The sequence below is a fragment of the Microcebus murinus genome, chromosome 6 (genome assembly GCF_040939455.1).
Source record: "Microcebus murinus isolate Inina chromosome 6, M.murinus_Inina_mat1.0, whole genome shotgun sequence".
NCBI classification, from domain to species: Eukaryota; Metazoa; Chordata; class Mammalia; order Primates; family Cheirogaleidae; genus Microcebus; species Microcebus murinus.
Genome location: NC_134109.1, coordinates 79,964,420 through 79,986,838, shown reverse-complemented (window position 1 = coordinate 79,986,838; position 22,419 = coordinate 79,964,420). Strand labels below are relative to the sequence as shown.

The window sequence follows — 22,419 nt, the reverse complement described above, 5'->3', positions numbered from 1 at the left end:
TCCATTTTGTCTTTTTTGTGCTTGTCACTTTAAATTGTTTTGAAATCTAGCTGTTAGTCAATTAATTACTGAAGTTTCTACATAAGAATATCTCTCCAACTCTGTAAGTAACCAAATTCTGCTTACGCAAGGCTAAAATTAAAATTCAAGAACATCCACAATTAAAAAAACAAAACAAAAGAACATTCCTTGGGTCAAGAAGACAAAGCTCACCTCTAGATCTTGTGTAGTATCTCTAAGCTTAATCTCATTTTTTCTGATTTTTTTCTCATTCTGAATATCATCATCTTCTTCTTGTACCCAGGTTCTTTTTTGGCTATTAAATGTTTCTTCCATTTTATTTTCAGATGGTGAAATCTCTTTTTGGTATGTCTTAATCAAAGCCTTTTCCTCAGTTTCTATGCTAATTGAGTCTGAGGAATTAATCTCATCAGGATATATAGGAAGATTTTCCTCATTTATATATTGAGATGGACTTAAGTTCAGTTTAGCTGCAACATCTTCAATGCCTGCATCCTTGCTAGAGACTGGCTGAGTTTCTAACTGATTTAAGCCAGTTGTGTCTGCTGAAATCTGCTCCAGGTCGTCAATACCAGTGACACTACAATTTCTCTTATTTGGCAATCTGGGCAAAAAGATTCCCAAAGAACATCTCCTCATTTTATCTTTAACAACTGTCTTTAATGGTACAGAGGTGGTTTCAGTTCCATTATGAGACTTTTTATTTTCTTCGTCTCTATTATAATCTTCAGCATTGCTGGAGACTATGTTAACGTTATGTATTTCTGTAGCTTGCACTATACTCATATCATTGTGTGCCTTATTTCCTAATTCAAGTAATTGTTCTGGAGGAGGTGCTATATGATCAGTTTGAAAATCTAAAAACTCTTCAGTTTTTCCATTGAAATTGTTCAGATTTGGGTTGAAACTACTAAAACATGGAACATTAGATGCAATCACAGGATCTGATGCTTCTCTAGCATTGGCATGGGTTTGAATGATTTGCTTAGTCAAGTCTGAGTTACTGTGGAAATCCGTAACTGTATTACATTTAGCTATTTGTATATTTTCCTTCAGTTCCTTTTTGCAGGCAATAGCAAACTGCTTCTCATTATTGAGCATTTTGGACTTGTTTTCTTGTGTGGGTGGAGAGGAATTTCCTATATTTAAACTCTTATTTCCAGCTTTAGACAGTATTACTTCATCTTTATTAACACTACTCTGTGCTTTTTGAGGCAATGGAGGTTGCTGGGTTAGGGGAGGAGGCTGAGAAGTAACACAAACATCATCAACAAAAGCTTCCATTTGATCTTTTGGAAGCTTAAAAGATACTCGCTTTGAATTAAGTTTAGTCATCTCCCCCAGATCTTGACTATATATTAAAGTTTTATTAGCTAATAGATTTGGGGGCTCCTTAATCAGATCTTGATCTTTGAGTAGTGTTATGACACCATCTAACTGTCTTTTGGTATTGGTCTGAATAACTTCTTCATTCTCTAATGAAGAACAGGGAGCAGAGACAGGCAGTACCTTAGATTTCAAGTAATATTCACTGGCTAAATTGTTTGCATAAGCAAGATTAGTTTGTACTGGGCAATTCTTGGCTTTCTCCTTATTTTTATCACATAAGGACATGATACTACTCTCTAAATTATCTGTACAGGCGATAACATTTGGTAAACCAGAACAATTATCACAGGATCCACAAAGAGCAGTTGCATGACTGCTTGTAAACTCCACATTCCTTCCATCTGTAGTATCCAAGTGACAGCTTTCAATTTTGGCTTTTACCAATATATGGGCCTGGTCTACAACTTTCCCTATGACCTCTTCATCCACAGCAGTGTTATGGGATTTGATGATTTCTATTTCACTTTGATCCCCACACAACTTATTAGAAGGAACAAAGGGCATCATATGATGCTTTTGGTCTGTGTGAAGAACAATTTTGTTTTCTACAGCCAGTGCTTGCTTTTTAGTGATTTCTTGAACACAGTTAGCATCCCTAGGAAAAGAAACACCTAAGTTTTTTCCTTTTGCTGTTCCAAATTTAGGGTACTCTTGAAATATTTTTTCTGTGGCTTGACAATCAATGAAAACAGTATGGGACTTGGTGACTTCCAACTCATTGTGATTATCTACAAACATTACAGTTTTGTCCATAGGCCTGGTAATTTCACCTGGTGAGACAGTTTTACATTCTAAGGCAGTTGTGTGACTTCTAGTGATCTCCATGTCATCCTGCCCACTTGAATACAAAATAGTTTTAGAAGTTCCTGCCACAGGCACCAAATTTAAGTCCTCTCTATCTTCCAGGGCACTTTTGTTATTTATTTTCACCATACAACTCTGGGCAATATCTATATCATTTTTGTCATTCCCTGAAAATGCAATGGTCTTGTCATTTTTTAGCCTAAGGCTTTTTCTTCTCTGACTTTTGCCTGATAGAGGTTCATTCAGACATTCAGGTTTTTGTACATCTTTGACATTTTTCCAAGTGGCTGATTTAGGCACTTCCATGTTATCATCAGCTATAAATGATACAGCTTTCTCTATGGGATCAATATTAGAGAATTCATCCAGATATGTCAACTGTCTGTCTTTTGATGCTGGATGGTCACTGTCATCATTTTCTGGAAAGAAAACACTCTCCTCAGTTGGAGTAAGTATCACTTTTGTTTTTTCTAGGCTTTTCCTATGGGATAGTTCAAAATTAGTTTTGTCTAGAAGCACAGTTCTTTCTTTTGCTTGGTAGTCAATAAAAACAGTGTTGGATTTTGTCATTTCTAGTTCATCATGATTATCTACAAACAATACAGTTTTGTCCATAGGCCTAGTAATTATTTCATCTGGTGAGATAGTTTTACATTCTAAGGCAGTTGTGTGACTTGTAGTGATCTCCATGTCATCCTGCCCACATGTATATAAAACAGTTTTAGAAGTTCCTGCCAAAGGCACCAAATGGGCATCATATTTATCCAATAAAGGTCTATGGTTTATTTCCACTGTATAACTCTTGGTGATATCCATATCATTCTTATCACCTTCTGAAAATACAATAGTCTCATCAATTTTTAGTCTACCAACACTTTTCCTTCCACAAATTTTGACATTTTGCCTTTTCTTCAGAAAACCAGGTTTCTGTACACTTTCATCCTCTGACACATCTATAGGAGTATGAGATGTAAATACTCCAGTTTTTTCTATAGGACCTTTATCACATTTTTCAACATTTACAGCTATCTGTCTGTTGACTGTTGTTAGCTGACTGGTAGTGTGTTCTAAACCAGTTTTACCAAGTTCTTGTTCTTCAGAAGAACTAAATCCAATGACAACTGTGTGGCTCTTGGTTAAATCCATATTGTGTTCCTCCTCTGAACAAATAATCTGGTCATGAAAACAGTCAGGAGTGGGATCAAGTAAATTTTTCCCCAGTGGCTCAGGCAGTTTAGAACACTGGCCTAGTACAGATTTCACTGTATGACTGTTAACAGCAGTATTATGATTATTCATGGCAGATTGTTCTTCTGATGAAAATAATAGTTTTGTGGTAGAAAACAAAGATTGCTCACATGAAGTTGTATTTCTGTTATTTCCCAGTGCTACTTGTTTATCAAGAAGTCCACCACAGTAGACTATATTATGGCTTGTTGCTATGTCCTGATTACAATCAGCTGACTGAGGAGAATCTTTATCAAGACAGGGTGAAATCTTCAAAACCTGATCTTTTTCTTTGTTCCAAGTGTCAGTTAGGATGTTTTTAGATATTATATTTGGTTGTTGGGATGGTTCAATATGAACTTTGGTCATTTTTTCCCCTTCATCTGAAGGGCTTTTTTTATGAGAATGAGATTGACTGGTATTCTTGGTTGCTAAATTATAAGATGCAAAAGCAACCTGATTTCCTAAGTTACTTGTATGACCTTCAGTCAAATCCATATCTTCACCTGCTAAGAGTTGAGTCTTTTTGTCAGTCAATGAAATAGATAAAGGATTTTCCAGGCTCTGCTGAAATCTTTCCTTAGATATGTGACAATTTACATTCATTTGCCCATCTTCTGACATGGTTATGTGATTTTGGAGTATCATTTCTTTTTCAGATATTGGTGCAGCTGACATCTGTACATTTGTCTGATCTTGTTTAAAAATATGATTATCTATTGCAATTGTGTGACTCTTGGTAATATCCATGTTATCCTCTCCTGAATAAATAGTTTTCTCTGTGAGAAGAGAGGTGGCATCAGGATTGGGATACATTTTAGAATTATTGTCATGCTTTAGTAAATTCTTCTCCTCTCTCATACTTGAGAGACACTTGGTCAGTTCCATGGCATCATTACAACTAGAATAGAAAACTGTCTTATAACCTTGAGTAGCTGGACTAGAACATATGGATTCTGGGGTCATGGCTAATATTCTGGCATCTTGATTAGAAGTCTGTGTGACCATGTAAGTTTCTGCCTCCATAACATGACTTCTGGTACTATGTATTTTGTCTTCAGGGTTTAAGGAAGGGTCTTGAAAAGCAGTATTTGGTTTATTTTTAAAAACAGTTTTCTTTCCTAGAGCTTTAGTTCTGTAACCTGTTGTGACATCCATTGTGACATTCTGAGTTTGACTTTCTATTTCAGATAAATTACCTGCTGAGGGTAAAATCTGTATAGTGTGGTTAACTGTCAAGTCCATAAAGTCATTACCATAAATTGTAATATCATTGCCTTTAAATTCCTGTAAGTTGGCCTCACTGGATGTGGGAATCAAAGTCTGAATATTGGCTGTATGACATTGGGTGAAATTCATCCCATCATCTTGTTCTCTAAAGATTCTAGTTATATTACTACTGTTCTCATCTACATTAAGAGGTGCATGCACTTGATGTGTTGAAGAGGCACTATTTGATTCTTTGGAATAAATAGATACCTCAAAATTTTCTTTATCAGGCCCTGTAGAAGGAGAAGCATTATATTTTCTTGCTTTCAATCTTTTTATGAAGTCATTGAAATTTATTTTCTTCTCTGAAGTGTTTTGAGTTGTAGGAAAATTTAATTCTGTTTTCATTCTTGAATCCTCAGTATGGAGCTTTAAATTAGCTAGAAATGATGTAGTATCTATTTTGGTGGACTTTTCACTTTTGGTACTGTCTAAAAGGCCTTTGGTAATCATCACAGTATGACATGCTGTCAGGTCCATCTGGTTTTCATCAGAAAAGATGACTGTCTGGTCATTTCTGTGTATCCTTTCATGGTTATGTTCTATAATTGAAAACTATAATGAAAGCAAAATATAAGAGATCAGATCAAATGGAAACTTGTAAAAAGGCATTTTACAACATGTACTATATAATTGATCCTCAGTGATGGTTTCATGACACATTGGTTTGTTTGAATCAATGACATTCATACAATTTATTAAATTTTTTTTCTAAAGTCTATGAATGAGTTACTTTTAGTGTTTTGGGACAGATTAAAAAAACATGGTTAAAACAAATTCAAGATTAATTACATACCCAGTAAAATGACTGAAAAATGAAAGACACAATTCTAAATGTAACCATAATGAAAATTCTAATTGCTATATTGGATAGAAGGTCATGCTCATCCTAAATAAAAAAAGTCTTAGAAAGGCATAAATGCATGATGGCTAACTTATATTATATTCTGTGCTTGATTTTTTTTTTTTTTTTTTTTGAGAGGACATGGTTTAACTCCTTGCTACTGAAAGTATGGTCTGTGTACCTATGCACTAGTATCACCGAGGTGATAATTAGAAATGTAGACTCTCAGGTTCTACTTCATTTCTACTGGATAAGGATCTGTTTTTTAATAAATTCTGAGATGATTCACACACTCTTTAAAGTTTGAATAGTCTTGGTATAATATATCTATTATTTAAATTAGCAGTGATTTAACTATCGTTAGTTAACTGAGAAGGCAGGAAGTTTTTATAATTTATGCTGATTCATTTTGTTAAGTCACTCCTAAATCATGCCAGATGCTTTTTGAGTTTTAACTGTCAAGAGAAATTAAAATATGCAGGTAGGTGCATAAACTCATACCTCTTTCTGTGGCATCTGAGTCTGAATGGGAGCACAAAGCAATGTGTTCATCCCTATTGAGAAAAACAGACTGTAGTCAGAAAAATCACTAAGAGCCTGATTTTCCTTTTCTTAGGTTCTTCATCAGTTACAAGTATTTACCAATTACTAAGCCCTTCATGAGGACTTACAAATTAAATTATTTTTAATTTTTATAAAATTATTTTTAAAAAGTTTTACTGATATAAAATAGTTATATATATTTGGGGGGTACATGTGATATTTTAATACCTGTATAGAATGTGTAATGATCAAATCAAGGTAATTGAGATATCTATCACCGCAAACATTTATCTTTTGTGTTGGGAATGTATTAAGTTTCATTTACTTTTAATGGTCCTATTTTAATGACAGAGAAATTAATGATTATTGTATCCTCTGCACAGTGACAGGCAAATTGGAGTAGAAAGAACACTTTAGATACAGAAAAGACCATTCATAAATGTATATAGGCAGGAAAAAGTCCATATGGGGAATGGCAAATAATTCATCATGGGCTAGAGCATAGTGGGAAATAATCTTGGAGAAGACAGGCCAAATTATAAAGGACTTTCTAAGTCACTGCTAAGGAATATGGGCTTTATCCTCTAAGCAAAAAAGTGTCAGTGAACCATTTTAAGCTGGGAGGAAATATAATCAGATTAAAAAATATGGAGAATAAATTGGAAGAATGAGAAACTAAATACAATAGCCCAAGTAAAAATAATGAGGGATGAGGACTTGAATTAAAGCAGTGGCAGAACAAATAGAAAACAGGTAACAGATTTGCAAGATATTTAGAAGACATAATAGAAAGTAGAGCCAAATAGAAGTGGGGAATAAAGGAAGAGGTCAAAATGACTCCTTGATTCCTGTCTTGAGTCAATGGCTGAGTGAGTGGGAGTTCAAAATAAGGAAAAGAGGAGGAATAGCAGGTTTGAGAGAAACATAATAATAGTGAGTCTGTGAAATTTTAAATTGAAGACTTTGTGTAAATGACAAAGTTCTCTACTTCTTTTTTCATGGTTCTTATACATATTACTTATCAAGGAATATGGATGAAGAGAAAGATGTATGATGAAAAAATTATTCCATTGATACTCACCAGTAATCTCACAGTAATTATCTTCTAAATTCTTATTCCTAAAAATTAAGAAGTAGTTTTATAATCTGTACCCCAAACAATTACCAAGAATCTTTCAACAACAGAAGAATAAGGAAAGTAAAAGGTTTTCATAGAATGACTGGCAGAGGGCTAGGTGCAGTGGCTCACACCTATAATCCCAGTAATTTGGGAGGTCAAGGTGGGAGGCTCACTTGAGGCCGAGAATTTGAGGCCAGTCTAGGCAACACAGCAAGACATCCATCTCTAAAAAAAACTTAAAAATTAAATTAGTTGGGTATAGTGGCACAGGTCTGTAGTCCCAGCTACTTGGGAGGCTGAGGTAGGAAGATCACTTGAGCCCAGGAGTTCAAGGCCGCAGAGCTATGAAACCCACCACTCCGCTCCAACCTGGGCGACAGAACTAGCCCTGACTCAAAACAAAACAACAAAAAGAATGACAGAAAATTGCAAAGACATCTTTTAAAAAGAGACTCATCTAATACTGGCTGAAGAAATTATAAAGCAATGGCCAGGTGCGGTGGCTCACGCCTGTAATCCTAGCACTCTGGGAGGCCGAGGCAGGTGGATTGCTCAAGGTCAGGAGTTCGAAACCAGCCTGAGCAAGAGCCAGACCCCATCTCTACTATAAATAGAAAGAAATTAATTGGCCAACTAATATACATAGAAAAAATTAGCCAGGCATGGTGGCCCATGCCTGCAGTCCCAGCTACTCGGGAGGCTGAGGCAGAAGGATTGCTTGAGCCCAGGAGTTTGAGGTTGCTGTGAGCTAGGCTGATGCCACGGCACTCACTCTAGCCTGGGCAACAAAGCGAGATTCTGTCTCAAAAAAAAAAAAAAAAAAATTATAAAGCAATTAAAGGACACTGTTCAGATTGGTCTTAATGGTTTGTTAATTTCAAGAATACTATAAAAATATACTTAATATATGCCACTTGCTTGTTAAAAAAAAGACCTGTAATACAATTCCTTTTCTAGAAATTTAGCCTTAAAAAAAGTAAATAAAAGGAAACAACCCAAGTTTCCATCAATGGGGAGCTGACTAAATGTTGGTGCAGACATATAATAGATTATAACAGACTAAGTTCATCATTATGTAATAACATGGAAACTGCTACCAGACATATTATTAAGTGATGTCATTTTTGTCTTGTTTAAAAAGCAAAAGCTAAACATGCGTTTGAATGTATTCAAAAAACTTCTTGGGTGGGGCAGAATGCCTCCAGAAAAGAAGGGTGGTCAGAAGAAGGGCCATTCTGCCATCAGTGAGATGGTGACCCCAGAACATGCCATCAATATTCACAAGCACATCAAGCGGGCTTCAAGACGGGTGCCCATCTGGCACTCAAAGAGATCAGGAAATTTGTCATGAAGGAGATGGGAACTCCAGATATGAACATTGATATCAGGTTCAACAAAGCTTTCTGGACCAAAGGAATAAGAAATGTCTCACACCCTATCTATGTGCAGTTGTCCAGAAAATGTGAGCATGAAGATTCACCAAACAAGCTCTATACTTTGGTTATTTATGTACCTGTTACCACTTTTTTATTTTTTGCAGAGACAGGGTCTTACTCTATTGCCCAGGCTAGAGTGAGTGCCAAGAACATAGCTCATTGTAACCTTGAACTTCTGGGCTCAGGCAATCCCTCCACCTTAGCCTCCTGAGTAGCTGGACTACAGGCATGTGCTACCATGAGTGGCTAATATATTTTTTTTAATGTTTTGTAGAGTCAGGTCTCACCATATTTCCCAGTCCTGGCCTCAAGCGATCCTCCTGCCTCTGTCTCTCAAATTGCTGGGATTATAGGAGTGAGCCACTGTACCCAGCCAATTTTTACTTTTTAATATTTACTTTTCAATTTATGTCCTTCTGTAACTTCTTGAAACCATGACTACTATTACTTCCATTTCTTTTTTGCTTTTTAAATTTTCTGTAGAGATGGGGTCTTGCTATGTTGCCTAGGCTAGTCTTGAACTCCTGGCCTCAAGCAACCCTTCCACCTCAGCCTCTCAAAGGGCCAGGATTACAGGCCTGAGTTACTGCACCTGGCTTCCTTTGGTTCAATAATTTTTTTTTTTTTTGGAAATAGGTTCTTTCTCTGTTGTCCAGGCTAGAGTACAATGGTGTAATCATACTTCACTGTAACCTCAAACTCCTGGGCTCAAGCCATCTTCCTGCCTCAGCCTCCCAAGTAACTTGAAATACAGATGTGTGCCACCATACCCAGCTAAGTTTTCTATTTTTTGTAGAGATGGGATCTCACTATGTTGCTTAGGCTAGTATCAAACTCCTGGTCTCAAGTGATCCTCTTACCTCAGCATCCCAAAGTGCCAGGATTATAGGTGCGAGCTACTACACCTGGCCTGCATCTTGCTTTTTATAGAAAGTAATAGAGATTTTTCTACTTAGTACATATAAAAAGAAAATCTTGTTTTCCTAGCTATACAGTAGTCAACTATATGGAAAATGTGCAATTAATTTAACCAGGTCCTTTCTGATGGACCTTTAGGAACCTTCACAACCTTTACTATTATAATAAATGCTGCAGAGAATAACCTTATCTATTCATCATTTCAAACATTCAAAAGTATATTGGTGAGATAAATTCCCAGACATGAAATTGCTGAGTCAAAGGATGTATGCATTTGAAATTTTGAATGATACTGCCAAGTTGCTTTCTATGATTTATACTCCACCTAGCAATGAGTGACTTTTTATCTTAATCCTTAACTGATTAGACAGACAATAATATCCAATACAGTTTAAATTTGAAACGCTCTTACCATAAATAAAGATAACCATTTTTTCATTTGTGAAAGAGACACTGGTATTTACTCTTCTAGTTATTAATATTATAAGAAAGATTAATGACACAAATATGAAGACTTGCTATTTATTGTTTTATACTATCTGATGAATTTAAGGATTTATATATGAAAATAGTGTTTCATCACTATTAAAACTATAAGCTGCAAAATGTCCATATTTATCAGCTATAGCAGTTTACTAAATTCTGCAAAGAATTTGTATTCTGAATTAATCCTAAGTATTCCACAAAAGGGACACGAAAATAAAAAAATTTGTAATTTTAAAAATATAATTTGAACATTTCTCTTACTTACTGTATAAATAGGACATTTTCTCCTGCTTCTGTTTCTAAAAATAAAATAAAAGTTAAGTTTGTTCAAGGATACACTCATAAAAACATTAGAAAAATTATATAAGGATATTAACAAGAATTATAAAAAAAAAAAGAAATTACTAACTATCCACTCTCCTCTCTATCCCCATGATTCAAGGTATACTTTTTTTTTTTGGAGACAGAGTCTCACTCTGTTGCCTGGGCTAGAGTGCTGTGGCATCAGCCTAGCTCAGAGCAAGCTCAAACTCTTGGGCTCAAGGGGATCCTCCTGCCTCAACCTCCCAACTACAGGTGTGAACCACCACGCCTGGCTAATTTCTTTCTATTTTTAGTAGAGGGGAGTGGAGGGGATGAGGGGGTGTTGTAGTCTAGCTTTTGCCAAGCTGGTCTCGAACTCTTGACCTCAAGCAATCCTCCCACCTCAGCCTCCCAGAGTGCTAGGATTACAGGCATGAGCTACCATGCCTGGCCTCAAGGTATACCTTTTAAACAGTAAGATAGACAATAAGTTATCTGGTTAGACATGCACAGTAAAATTTTAAAGAAAACAGATTTAGCAAAAGTTATAGTAACATATTTACCTGCCATTTCTGACTTTCTCACTATTTTCATATGAGGCTCTGTCTGGAATACCCTAGAAAATTAAATAAAGATTCCTGAAAATCTATAATTCTTAATTAGAATCTTTTGGTGTTAACTTATAGTCTAAGTTGAGATAGGTACAAATAACAATTTGAATTCAGCCTCTTCTTTGTTATACCACGTGCTATTAGTATCTCAAATACCAAAATTAGTTTAGCAAATTAAAATGTTACAGGTTTTTAATGAGCTCTGACCTAATCATTCTTTTATCCCTCTTTCAAAAAATTTTTTTATTTTACTTTATTTTTTGTGGAGATGAGGTCTTGCTACGTTACCTAGGCTGGTCTTGAACTCCTGGCCTCAAACAATCCTTCCGCCTTAGCCCGCAAAGTGCTAGGATCATAGGCTTTAGCTATCATGCCCAGCCTGTTTCTTTTCTAAACATAATACTGAATAACAGCCTTTTTTTTTTTGGAGACAGAGTCTGGCTCTGCTGCCCAGGCTAGAGTGCCGTGGCGTCAGCCTAGCTCACAGCAACCTAAAACTCCTGGGCTCAAGCAATCTTTCTGCCTCAGTCTCCCAAGTAGCTGGGACTACAGGCATGAGCCACCATGCCCAGCTAATGTTTTCTATATATTTTTAGTTGGCCAATTAATTTCTTTCTATTTTTAGTGGAAACGGGGTCTCCCTCTTGCTCAGGCTGGTTTCAAACACTTGACCTTGGGCAATCCACCCACCTCGGCCTCCCAGAGTGCTAGGATTACAGGTGTGAGCCACCACATTGGCCAACAGGCTTTTAAATAGCAACTTTCTAACGTTTATCTACTTGAAATACAGATTATCCAAGTTACCAACAGACTTGGTTTGACACACAAAAAAGCATTACCTGTAACATTTTCATTATTTCTCCTTTCAACTTACTTTATAGTATCTGCAAAGCTGACTCGACGAGAGTTTTTCTTACTCCTCAAAGCATTGGATTCCTAAAGGCAAAGAATATATGGTACGACTCTTAGTAAAACCACTGTGAATTAGGTCTCCATACCTATAGACAAAGGTCTTATTCTGAATTAATTCTTCACATGCCACAACATGTGTCAGAATTTCTTTCTTTTTTAAGGCTGAATATTTCATTGTGTGTGTGTGTGTATATATATATACACGTGTATATATATATATATATATATACACACACACACACACAAACACACACACACAGGCACATTTTGTTTATCCATTCATCCACTGATGGACACTTGGGATGTTTCCACTTTTTGGTTACTGTGAATAATGTTGCTATAAACATGGGTGTACAAATATCTCTTTGAGATCCTGCTTTCAATTCTTTTGGCTATATACCCAGAAGTGGAATTGTTGGATCATATGGTAATTCTATTTTTAATTTTTTGAGGAACTGCCATACTGTTTTCCATAGTGACTGCACCATTTTATATTAATGTATTGTAAAAGGGTCCCAATTTCTCTGCAGCCTTACCAACACTTATTACTTTTGTTTTTTTGTACAGCCATCCTAATGGGTGTGAGGTGGTATCTCCTTGTGGTTTTGATTTTCATTTCCTTAATTATCAGTGATGTTGAACAACTTTTCATTGCAATATACTATCTTTAATTTCCTTCTCCACCTTCTTCCTTAAAAAAGCAAATATTTCTACACACATGGATACAAAACACACACACACACACACAAGAAAAAAAACAAAGAAACAAAATCCACAGAGAATTTTACTGGGTTAATTCTCAATACCTGATCATAAGTCTTTTTATAATAATAATCAGGAATAGTATACCCTCTGCATCAAGCAGTCTATGTGGTTATGGCCCTAGCAGACACTACAGGTAGCCCTAAGCTTAATATGACAATGATAATACATGGTAAACACCAGGGCTAAAAGAGACTAATATATTTCTTACTAAAAAAAAGAAAAATGGAAACTTCTATGAAATATAAGAAAGAGCACTGAGCTAGAAATCAGTTTCAATCTGAGATCTGTCACTAACTAGCTGTGTAGGCAGGCTTAGGCAAAACATCTAACTTCTTTGGACCTCATATTTCTCATCTATAAATTGAAGGAACTAGATTCAAGATTACTGGTTAGGTCCTATTGATTTTTAAGCTCTATGACACTACTTGGGAGTGTGAGGCTGGAAGATCGCTTGAGCCCAGAAATTCAAGTTCAGCCTAGGCAGCAAGACGCTGTCTCTTTAAAAAAAAAGCTCTACAAGTCTATGAATCTGTCACTTAGTCATTCAACACTTGTTCAATTAATAAAACAAAACATAGGACAAACTAGGATGGAAAATAAATAAATAAATAAATAAATAAAACAAAACAAAACACAAACATAAATACACCCATACCAGATCCTGTGCTGGGTGATGGAAAAATAGTGGTAAAGGAAACAGATACAGTCCCGACTCTACTGAAGAGTAGATTAAGATATTAAAACAAAAATTAACACAAATATAAAATTTAATGCATGAGAAGTGCTATGAAGGAAAAACTCCATAAAAGATGTATATTTGCCTTCGAATCAGGGAAGATTTCTTTGAGAAGGTACATTTAAGTTGTGGCATGAAGTATTAGTTAGAAGTTAGCCAAATAAGGCCAGGTGAGGTGGCTCTCAGGCATGTAATCCTAGCACTTTGGAAGGCGGATTCTTTGATCTCAGGAGTTTGAGACCAGCCTAAGCAAGAGCAAGACCCCATCTCTACTAACAAAATAGAAATTAGCTGGACAACTAAAAAAAAAAAAAAAAAGTGTGTGTGTGTGTGTATATATACATACACACACACACACACAATTAGCCGGGCATGGTGGTGCATGGCTGTCCTGTAGTCCCAGCTACTCAGAAGGCTGAGGCAAAAGGATCACTTGAGCCCAGGAGTCTGAGGTTGCTGTGAGCTAGGCTAACGCCACGGCACTCTAGCCAGGGCAACAGAGTGAGACTCTGTCGCAGAAAAAAAAGAGAATTTAGCCAGAAGAAGAGTTGAGTAAAGGAAAGTTTGAGGCCGGGCGCTGTGGCTCACGCCTGTAATCCTAGCTCTTGGGAGGCCGAGGCGGGCGGATTGCTCAAGGTCAGGAGTTCAAAACCAGCCTGAGCAAGAGCGAGACCCCGTCTCTACTATAAATAGAAAGAAATCAATTGGCCAACTGATATATATATAAAAAATTAGCCGGGCATGGTGGCACATGCCTGTAGTCCCAGCTACCAGGGAGGCTGAGGCAGAAGGATCGCTCGAGCCCAGGAGTTTGAGGTTGCTGTGAGCTAGGCTGACGCCACGGCACTCACTCTAGCCTGGGCAACAAAGCGAGACTCTGTCTCAAAAAAAAAAAAAAAAAAAAAAAAGGAAAGTTTGAGTCTAGGCAGAATATGTGCAGAGGTCCTGATGTGGGAAAAAGCTTGATGTGTTTGAGAAATAGAAAAATTAGAGAGGCCAAAATTATATGTCTCCAAAAGTATATGTGTTTTTACAATCAACAAAATATACTAAAAGCCAAGAATGTACCAGACACAATAAATACAAAAAACACATAATAAAATTCTTGCTCTCAGAGAATTCTCAACTTACAATGGACAGAAGTAAGTATTAATAATTACAATAGAATCTGTTAAGGCATGACTTTCTGAGAGAGGTGATACCAAAGCTGAGTCTTGAAGGACAAATAGGAATTACCTAAATAAACAAGAGGGTTGGCCAGACACAGTGACTTATTACACCTATAGTCCCAGCTACTTGGGAAGCTAAGGCAGGAGGATTTCTTGAGCCCAGAAGTTTGAGGCTGCAGTGATCTATGCTCATGTCACTGTACTCTAGCCCAGGCAACAGAGCTAGACCCTGTCTCAAAAAAAAAAAAAAAAAAAAGGAAGAAGAGGGCTACAGATTTATGATAAAGCAAGTATGAAAAAATATAAATTATACTCCAACTTCTAGTCCCTGAAAAAAAAAAAAAAAAGAAAAAGAAAAACTATAAATTATAAAATCTAGGTGATGAATATACGAGCACTCACTGTAAAATTCTTTCTACTTTTTGAAAAAACTTTTCATAAAATGATAGGAGAAAAAAGAATGAGGGTCTAGCTACCTAGACAGAGGGAAAAGCATATAAAAATAATTGCAGGCTCACTGGCCCAGTGTAGTGGCTCACACTTGTAATCCCTGGACTTTGGAAGGCCAAGGTGGGAGGATCACTTGAGGCCAAGAGTTTAAGGGCAGCCTGGGCAACATAACAAGACCCGTCTCTACAAAAAATTAAAAAATTAGCTAAGCATGGCAGCACACACCTATAGTCCCGGCTACTAGGGAGACTGAGGCAGGAGGATCACTTGAGCCCAGGAGTTTGAGGTTGCAGTGAGCTACGATGATGCCACTGCACTCCAACCTGAGTGACAGAGTTAGACCCTGTCTCAAAACAAATAAAAAACCCAAAAGTTGCAGGCCCAATAGCTCGTGTCGTTTGGGGAATGGTAAGCAATTCTGAATGGTGGGCTACATTTATGAGAGTAATAAGAAAGAAGGCTAAAAACTTAAATAAGAGTTAAATATCATGAATGTCAGCACATACAATTGTTAGGACGTTTTCTTCTTTTTTCTTTTTTAAGTACATTCCAGAGAAGGAATGGGTCAACCGCCACAGTGGAGGAGATGTCAATTTTTTGGATTTTAATCTAAAGGCCATTGTAAGGCTGGGCACCGTGGCTCATGCCTGTAATCCTAGCACTCTGTGAGGCTGAGGCGGGTGGATCCTTTGAGCTCAGGAGTTTCAGGTTGCTGTGAGCTAGGCTGATGCCACAGCACTCTAGTGAGAGTCTGTCTCAAAAAATAAATAAATAAAATAAAGGCCATTGTACAAACATTCAGTTGGGAATCATTTATGATGTTCTCTCTTTGTAAAGCTAATGAAGTTCCTTACTAAAAAAAATCACTGAAAATAGTTATCTATAAAGCATTTGCACTAGGGACTTACCTGAACTATTTCATTCCCACCTCTGAGGTCCTGGAGAGGACTCCTTGGAGGTTTCAAAATCTAGAGGTAATGATTAGATTTTTTTAGGATCTGGCATGTTTGGTAAGAATCAGTATATTTCAAGTTATACCATGAGTAGAAAGCTAAAATTTCTATAAAAACCTCTGAAATTCCTCAAATTCCTACTGCCTGGCAGATTCAAAGATTTTACATCTTTCTTCTACCTCTCCACTTTCCCCAGTTAATTTGCCTACTTTCATCCCATATAGTCTGAGTGAAGCTCTACACCAGGGGTAGGGAATCTGCAGCCTTAAGGCCACATGCAGCCTTCTAGGTCCTTAAGTGCAGCCTTTTAACTGAATCCAAATTTTACAGAACAAATCCCATTATTTTTATTAATACATTTTTTGTTCATCTTTTATATTTATATTTTATTTTTAAAATGGACATATTTAAAATACCAAAAAGTAAAATAAGTTTCAATGAAATAATCTTCCCAGATTGAAAGGCACAATAATAACATTAGTAAGTCATAGGGCTAACTTGACGGCTGCTATGTTCATGATTTAGTTCTAACTTCCCCGCCTAACTGGCACTACTACTGCATAAAGCTGGTTGTCAAGAATTTATGGAGGTTGAGTATGCCAGTCTGTTATCCACTTTTAACAACAGTGCACTGTGTTTTTGTTTCAAGTGGAATTTGTGAATAGTTGCCCAGCTTGACATATTTTTTAATTCTGTCTGCTTAACAGCCCATCATATCAAGGAAGACCAAGAGAACGCTGAAGGAAGAAAACAGATTTTTTTAAATGAAGATTTGGAATTGCAATATTATCTTGTTTCTGCTAAAGATGATTTGCTTACTTTGTGATAATGCAATATCGACATTAAAGAAATTCAATGTTCATCAGCATTTTAACACTCACAAGGACCACAGATGTTTTAAATTACAAGGAGAGGAACAAAGGTTGTACTGCAGAAATTATTAATAAAAGATGAAAACAAAAGCAAAGACAATTCTTTCAAGCAGCAATACAACCTGGAAATCATGCCATTGAAGCAACTTATAAAGTAGCTTATATACTTGGGGGGGAAAGGGAAGCCATTCAGTGATGTAAAAATTGTGAAAGAATGCATTGTTGAAGTTGTAGGATGCTTAGACGCCAATAATATATGAAAGTACAAACAACTGCTTCTTTCAAGAACCATAACTGATGGGCAACATGAATTAGCCTTCAACTTAAGAGAACAACTTCATGTAATACTTCAAAAGGAAAATATTTATTATTCAATTGCTTTAGATGAATCAGCTGATACTAGTGACTTAGTGCAGGTTTTATACTTCTTCATTTGGGTCATAACAGAAGATTTTCTTTGCTATGAAGAGTTACCCTCTTTGGGTACTCTTGTGAACAGAACATAGGGAACAGAATCCTTCAACAACTTTCAAGATAAGCGTCGTGAAGTCGGACTGAATTTGGTAAATTTAGTGGGTATTTGTGCAGATGGTGTACTTTCCATGACAGGAAAACATGAAGGGTTTATTGCACAGATAAAAAAAAAAAAGTATTATTAATAACTGGCCAGGCACAGTGGCTCAAGCCTGTAATCCTAGCACCTGGGAGGCTGAGGTGGGAGATTGCTTGAGCTCAGGAGTTCAAGATCAGCCTGAGCAAGAATGAGACCCTGTCTCTACTAAAAATAGAAAAATTGCCATGTGGTGCATGGCTGTAATCCCAGCTACTTGGTAGGCTGAGGCAGGAGGACTGCTTGAGCCCAGGAGTTTGAGGTTACAGTGAGCTATTATGATGCCACTGCACTCTAGCTGGGGCAACAGAGTAAGACTCTGTCTCAAAAAGCAAAACAGGCCGGGCGCTGTGGCTCACGCCTGTAATCCTAGCTCTTGGGAGGCCGAGGCGGGCGGATTGCTCAAGGTCAGGAGTTCAAAACCAGCCTGAGCAAGAGCGAGACCCCGTCTCTACTATAAACAGAAAGAAATTAATTGGCCAACTGATATATATATAAAAAAAAAAAAAAAAAAAATTAGCCGGGCATAGTGGCGCATGCCTGTAGTCCCAGCTACTCGGGAGGCTGAGGCAGAAGGATCACTCGAGCCCAGGAGTTTGAGGTTGCTGTGAGCTAGGCTGACGCCACGGCACTCACTCTAGCCTGGACAACAAAGTGAGACTCTGTCTCAAAAAAAAAAAAAAAAAAAAAAAAGGCCGGGCGCTGTGGCTCACGCCTGTAATCCTAGCTCTTGGGAGGCCGAGGCGGGCGGATTGCTCAAGGTCAGGAGTTCAAAACCAGCCTGAGCAAGAGCGAGACCCCGTCTCTACTATAAATACAAAGAAATTAATTGGCCAACTGATATATATATAAAAAAAATTAGCCGGGCATGGTGGCGCATGCCTGTAGTCCCAGCTACCAGGGAGGCTGAGGCAGAAGGATCACTCGAGCCCAGGAGTTTGAGGTTGCTGTGAGCTAGGCTGACGCCACGGCACTCACTCTAGCCTGGGCAACAAAGTGAGACTCTGTCTCAAAAAAAAAAAAAAAAAAAAAAAAAAGCAAAACAAAACAAAACAAAAGTATTAACAGATCCAGATACTTTCATTTCTTTTCAATATATCTTGTATCAGCAAAATCTCTGTACTAGAATTAAATGTCTGCTAAATGATTTGCCTTATATGGAAGTGTGGTAAACAATTTGCCATTTTTTAATTAAAAACTTTTTTCTTCACATCCTAAAAAGAAAACCTTTGTGCTAAAGTTACTATTTTAAGTGACACTTTGCAACAAGTTATAAGTATTGTTAACTACATTCTCAACATGCTAGAGTTGAAGGATGAGGTATTCAATGTGGATTTGCCTTATCATTCTAAAGTATGTTGGCTATCACAAGCACAAGTATTAGCCAAAATTTTATTTCTGCCAGAACAGTCAAACTTTATGAAGAATGAATCAGCAATGCGAATTACTGAAAGAAGATTTCTATAATAATGCAGCATTTCTGTGTGATATCATGTCAAATCAAAACAATTTAAATATTTCTTGCCTTTTTAATTCATATCTGAGTGGGCGGTGGCGATTCATGTTGGCAGCTGGCTCTGCCAGGCAAGAGGTAACTTTAGTGGTTGGGTGGTTTTTAGTTTAATTTTTCCTTTCTAGCTCTCCATTGATGGCCAGTGCTCCCTTTCTAATCAGCTGAGGCCATGTCAGGAGACTGAGCCACAGAGCAGGGAGCAGGTGAGGAAGGAGAGTGGTGAGGCCTCGTGGTGACCTCTTCTCTCCAAGTCTGTTCTTCCGATTGCCCCAGCCATGTTCCCGTGAGGAAGGAATCAGGGGTCTAGTGGGACAGGGTACAGAAAAATTATAGGAATGGGGAGCAACATCTGAATGAGATATAAAATTTCTCGACGTCCCTGTTTTAGGTGCTAATACAAACGAATATTTGATTTAGATAATAGTCAGGAGACTGCTTCGTGCCATTTAGATTCATGGGAATAATCCTGATGGGATGCGTTCCTTTGACAGCATTTGGGGTTAGGGTGGTTAAGCATTGATTATTTTAATGTGAACCCACCATTTTTATTTCTTTTTTGTTAATTTTATAATTAAAAATATATTAATTTCTTTTTTTTACCAACAGCAAATTACAGAGAACCTGCCGTTTTTAGAAAAACTTGAGAATGTTCTCCCATAGTTAAATATACTGTATCCAGAAATAGGTTACTAGTTCTAACAGTATTTGAGAAGAAACTAATCTGCAGAAATAGACTCTTGTGAGAGCGAATTAAGAAAGAAGCATTCTACAAGTAGAGTGTGGTTATGCTGAAGTTTTGGGAATTTTGAGGCTTTCTCACTTCCTTTTCTCCCTTTTAGCCAACATTTCATTTTATTTTCCCAGCTAAACAAACGTTGAATTTGATAATTTGAAAACAGAAGTCTGTCTTAGCCACTTGTAAATAAAAGCATCTGTTTTAGTATAAAAAAAATTTCTTGGCAAGGTAAAACCAAGTCTGTATATGATATATGGCAAAAAATCCAAACATTTTGAAAAAAAGCTGTCTTTTTTCAAAAAACTTCTTCAAAAGGAAATTTCAGATGAACATTTTTCTCAGTTAGCAAAGGTCACTGATGAGGAGGTGATACATGCAAATCATTTAAAGAATACATAGCTGTTGGTCAGGCGCCTCACGCCTATAATCCTAGCACTCAGGTAGGCCAAGGCGGGCGGGTGGATTGCTCGAAACCAGCCTGAGCAAGACTCCGTCTCTACTAAAAAATAGAAAGAAATTAGTTGACCAACTAAAAATATATATATAAAAAATTAGCCGGGCATAGTTGCATGCCTGTAGTCCCAGCTACTCGAGAGGCTGAGGCAATAGGATTGCTTGAGCCCAGGAGTTTCAGGTTGCTGTGAGCTAGGCTGATGCCACAGCACTCACTCTAGCCTGGGCAACAAAAGTGAGACTCTGTCTTAAAAAAAAAATACATAGCTGTTAAAGACCTATGAATTGGAGAATATAATGAAAGTTTCATCCCTTTGAGAATCATGACATCACACTCAAATTAGTATGTCATCCTCACCTAGTTGACATCACCAAAGCACCTAAAGAACTACAGATGGTACAGATACAGGCTGCTGTAAAAAAAAAAAAAAAAAGAACTACAGATGGAATTGATTGAGCTCTCAATAAATGACAATTTGAAGTTATTGATGGTAGGAAAGATCCAATTGAAATATGGAAAAATGTAGTAGAATATCCACACCTTTGGCAACATACCTAAGAAATGCTTCTTTGCTTTTCAACCACTTACTCCTGCAAATCAACATTCTACTACCTAACCCAAATCAAGACACCCATAAGGCCACAACTGATATCCATATTAGAGGATCAACTGAAACTGCAGACTTCCATGCTGCAACCAAATATTCAAATGCTTTCTAACAAAATGCAGACACAACAGAATCATTAAAAGATTAGATAACTTTAAAATTAACAAACAGTTTTCATTTTGTGAAATTATTAAGTACATAGTAATTAGATTTTTACAAAACAATGAACATTTTTAAGTATTTTTAATTGAAGTTTCTTCTTGAATATGGCCTTATTTTATTATAGCTAAATTAATGAAGGCTTCCAACATAAAAAGGTTCCCCAAGTCTGCTCTACACCAACTCTAGGGTACAACATGTAGCCCTGTCTAGAACAATCTGATATTCTTTTGTCAATAATGATTGGTTCAGGAATGAGGACTTGACCTGTATCAGAATAATTGAGCCAACATGATTCATTTCTGAATCTTTTCTATCTTGATTACCCAACGTAGGCAGGCAGAACAAAAAAAGAGAAAGTATATCCTAGAACTGGTGACATTATTGGAACCCCTGGTCAGTAAGTTGTGCCTAAATCCATCCCTATCTTTGGATTTTTTAGTATCATAATCCAATATATTTTATACTTAAATCAGTTTGGGTTGGATTTTTGTCTCTTGCAACAGCTTTGTACACCAAGTTAAACATATTTTTTGAACAGCTTTATCAAAGTATGATGTACATAATGTAAAATCATAAAATTAATAAAATATGAATTTTAGTATATTTACAGAATTGTATAACCAGGTTAATTATTTGAGTCTTTATCCACGGAGCAATAGGAAACCAGTGGGGGTGGGATGATAAAGCCACAAAGTTACTGTGATACATAGTTATCATTCAATAAAAGGTAACAAACATTAAGTATGTCTTTCTTACTGAAGAACGTCGTCTTCTAATAGGTCTCTCTATATTGTCACTGAAAAAGGAAAAAAAAATTATGTACATATTGGTAAAAGACCGAATTTTCAAAAGCCATCATCATAGCACCCCTTACATGCTTTTAAACTGACCATCACTTTCATTTAGCACTCTGGCCAGCAAAACTTATAAGAGTTTAAACTCAGTATTGAAATTCAGTGTTTTAAAATACATACTGTGTAGTATAAGTCTATCTCATGAATAACAATCAGTACAACATTATATATTTATAGAAGTACAATAATAAGATAAATGGGCAATACATCAAGAAACTCTAGTTTTGGTTTTACTACTGTGTTTTAGATTAGGTTTTGAAAATTCAAATGCCTATGAGGTCAAACAGATAATTTGTTAGATGTAAGAAAAATAGGTAGTGTTGAGACTGTAATGACCTGGAGAATTCCTGCTTCATATAAAGGCCAAAGTCATTATTTTGCTCTGGTTAGTTGCTATCAAACAAGAATACCAGGCATGCGTCTTGGCTCACACCTGTAATCCTAGCACTCTGGGAGGCTGAGGTGGGCGGATCGTTTGAGCTCAGGAGTTAGAGACCAGCCTGAGCAAGAGCGAGACGCCATCTCTACTAAAAATAGAAAGAAATTAATTGGCCAACTAAAAATATATAGAAAAAATTAGCTGGGCATGGTGGTGCATGCCTGTAGTCCCAGCTACTCGGGAGGCTGAGGCAGGAGGGTTGCTTCAGTCCAGGAG

The 22,419-nt window shown here is 36.9% G+C and overlaps 2 protein-coding genes across 4 annotated transcripts in view; one reads left to right on the top strand and one right to left on the bottom strand.

Moving 5' to 3' along the window:
- Nucleotides 1–22,419, top strand: part of CCDC32 (coiled-coil domain containing 32) — a 375,634-nt gene that overhangs the window by 310,593 nt on the left and 42,622 nt on the right. The gene's annotated exons all lie outside the window — the stretch shown is intronic.
- Nucleotides 1–22,419, bottom strand: part of KNL1 (kinetochore scaffold 1) — a 70,042-nt gene that overhangs the window by 37,444 nt on the left and 10,179 nt on the right. For 2 of the 3 annotated variants that reach the window (XM_020285948.2, XM_020285949.2), the window contains 8 exons: nt 21,667–21,706; nt 15,912–15,971; nt 11,846–11,907; nt 10,924–10,976; nt 10,323–10,356; nt 7,179–7,216; nt 6,056–6,108; nt 214–5,265 (listed from right to left, as the gene is read on the bottom strand). In XM_020285948.2, the coding sequence (XP_020141537.2) occupies nt 214–5,265; nt 6,056–6,108; nt 7,179–7,216; nt 10,323–10,356; nt 10,924–10,976; nt 11,846–11,907; nt 15,912–15,971; nt 21,667–21,706 (5,392 nt within the window). Of the gene's footprint in view, nt 1–213; nt 5,266–6,055; nt 6,109–7,178; nt 7,217–10,322; nt 10,357–10,923; nt 10,977–11,845; nt 11,908–12,419; nt 13,670–15,911; nt 15,972–21,666; nt 21,707–22,419 lie in introns of those variants that run through there. The other variant, XM_076004247.1, reaches the window with a different exon arrangement.